Here is a 2,654-nt window from a genome sequence, read left to right on the forward strand (position 1 = left end):
CGGGCGTCGGAAGCCGAGCGTCGTTTATTAAATGAAGGCGGCGCCTCGGAACTGGGACACGCTCTTGGGAACTGCTGCTCGCCGTGTCAGTAGCTGTATATGTGCAGGCGTCCCGTTGAGCTTGGGGAAGGGAACTGGAAGTGCTTTCAAAATACCCTTGTACTGAAACTACCGAACTGTTGGCTGTGTCTGGGCTGTTTCTTCTAATTAAGAGACTTTAAGGATTGCTAGCTGTGCGTGACTTGGGTTATTTCACATGTATTCTTAAGTTGCATATTTCCATGGCAAATGAAAAAATGTGGCTTAAAGTGAGAATTCTCTGGACTAATCAAATGCCAGTGTTTAAAGTAAATCTGAAAACACATATGCCCCTCAAACCACTATTTTAAAGCCAGTATTTTAAAGTTTTGTATTTAAACCCAGTACTTTAGCACTCACTCCTTTTGCTGTTCTCAGAAAAAAACCCCAACTGTTAGTAGATATAGGTGAAGGTTTTAATTATTTTCTGCATAGTTATTTAGTAAATTAAGGGGGTATTAGCATTAAGACACTTTTTGTAAACGCACAGCATGATTAGGATCCATGGGAAAACAGGCCTATTCTGACTAAACTAGCTATATACTGACTGTATGTGCTAGTGTGCTATGTAAACATCACATTTAAAATATGAAAACTAAGCAGTTGGGGAAATTACATACAAAAAGTAACAATTCTATGGTTGTATATTGAAAGTTTGCTGTAGAAGAAAACATTGTATGCACTCATAAATTTAATTGTGAGCAGTTCTGTGGATGCGGTTATTGCTGAAAGCAAAGGTGGGTTTAAGATTTGATGGACTTCTTAGATCTTCCTATAGAAGTGCTTTCCTTTAGCAGACCACTGCACTAGGTCTATATGTTATGTTATGTGATAGCCTAAATATCTTATTTTCACTTCTGAAGGAATACCTATCACCAGTGCGTCCTATTTTGCCACCATGACGCTTGACCAAGTTAGGCACGTATTTCGCTCTGACACAGAAGTGCCTTTGCCCTTGATTGAAGAAAGACACCGTGTGCTGAACGAAAGTGGGATAGTTCTGTTAGAGAAGTTTGGAGGGTCCTTCCTCACCTGTGTTAAAATGAGTGAGAAGAGTGCTCAGAAACTGCTACATCTCATACTGGAAAATTTTCCTTCTTACAGAGATGAAGCTGTATTTGAGGTAAGCTAATTCTAAAGCTCTAGAAAAAGATCCTACTATTTAGTAACAGTAAAAGATACTTGATAGTCCACAACTAGTCAGGACAAGAGTCACTTTCTTTTTCCCACCAGAGGAGTACCTTTTTTCTCGTGTGCTCTTTATCACTTCACTCTAATTTATTTTGGTATACTCTGAGTTCCCAGTTAGATCACACCTCCTTTGTACTCCTTAAAAATGCATAGTATTTGAGAAAATTCTTGCCTGAAAAATGGGAATCCTTTTTCCTTTTTTTTTCTTGTTTCACTTCCCTTGAATTGCTGGCAACCCTCCTTCCACCATTTTCTATTTCTTTTACCCTAAGGCTCTCTGCAGCTAATGAAGGAAGTGAAACTCTGGTAGAATTAAATGCACAGCTACTGAGACTCCACCCTCTAACGGCTGTTGATTCAAGAGGCATTACTCAAATCACTACAGAATAGAAGTAACCCACATTTTTAAAAATGTTCATAGTATACTGATGCATTTACTGAAAAAAACTGATGGTTATTAAGCAGGGATCATCTGATATTTTTTGTGTCCCAGTTTTCACCTATACAGGCATGGTTTTCATTTAGCACCTGTGACTTATGTAGCAGCTCGTGTGCTCAGTTGCATGTGAAGTAGTACTCTGCTGTTACATCATTAAATCTAGAAGACTTTTTTAGTGACAGTACAGCCTATACTACTGGTCTGTGCAGTCTTTTCAGCTTCTTGGAATACTGAAGCTTTGAACCTATTGCATTTATTGCCCTTCAGTGGGAGGTGTCATTTTATTTTCTTCTGTCTCCAGCTGTAAAGCAAAATATATTTACATAAAAAATCAGAGGTTCTTTTGAATTAATCTTTAAAGCTATTGGTTTTGTTTATTTTGGTTTATTAGGGTTTTTTAACATAAAAAGTTTTTTTTTTACAATTTTTATGATCAAAAAGGGAATATTTTCTAAGTAAAGTGATATTTTCTTATCTTTATAGTGACTGTATTCATTGATGTTATATCTTTCATGAGATGATGATGAGTGCTTTATAAAGCAAGTCTCCTTAAAAGCAGCAGCAGACTACAGAATGAAAAGCTGTTCCAAAAATGATCCCAGACCGTAAGCACTGACTTAGTAATAAAGCCTGTTGCATGAATATGGAAGCTTTTTTTCTGCTTTCACTAAGCAAGATGTGTATTTTGAAGGTGGCGACATGGATCATATTCACAGAATCACAGAATCACAGAATTTCTAGGTTGGAAGAGACCTTTAAGATCATCGAGTCCAACCCATCTTCTAACACCTCAACTAGATCCTGGCACCAAGTGCCAGATCCAGTCTTTTTTTAAACACATCGAGGGATGGTGACTCCACCACCTCCCTGGGTAGATGATTCCAGTATTTGATCGCTCTTTCTGTGAAAAACTTCCTCCTTAATTCTAGTCTGTATCTCCCTTGGC

At 37.9% G+C, this 2,654-nt stretch overlaps 1 protein-coding gene across 1 annotated transcript in view; it reads left to right on the plus strand.

Moving 5' to 3' along the window:
* The first annotated feature begins 764 nt into the window (after positions 1–764).
* CUNH9orf64 (chromosome unknown C9orf64 homolog) overlaps positions 765–2,654 on the plus strand; it is an 11,545-nt gene continuing 9,655 nt past the window's right edge. The window contains exon 1 of the mRNA XM_031056896.1: positions 765–1,201. Within this exon, the coding sequence (XP_030912756.1) occupies positions 977–1,201 (225 nt within the window). The 5' untranslated portion in view covers positions 765–976. The remainder of the gene's footprint in view (positions 1,202–2,654) is intronic.

This window comes from Geospiza fortis, unplaced genomic scaffold (assembly GCF_000277835.1).
Source record: "Geospiza fortis unplaced genomic scaffold, GeoFor_1.0 scaffold12, whole genome shotgun sequence".
NCBI classification, from domain to species: Eukaryota; Metazoa; Chordata; class Aves; order Passeriformes; family Thraupidae; genus Geospiza; species Geospiza fortis.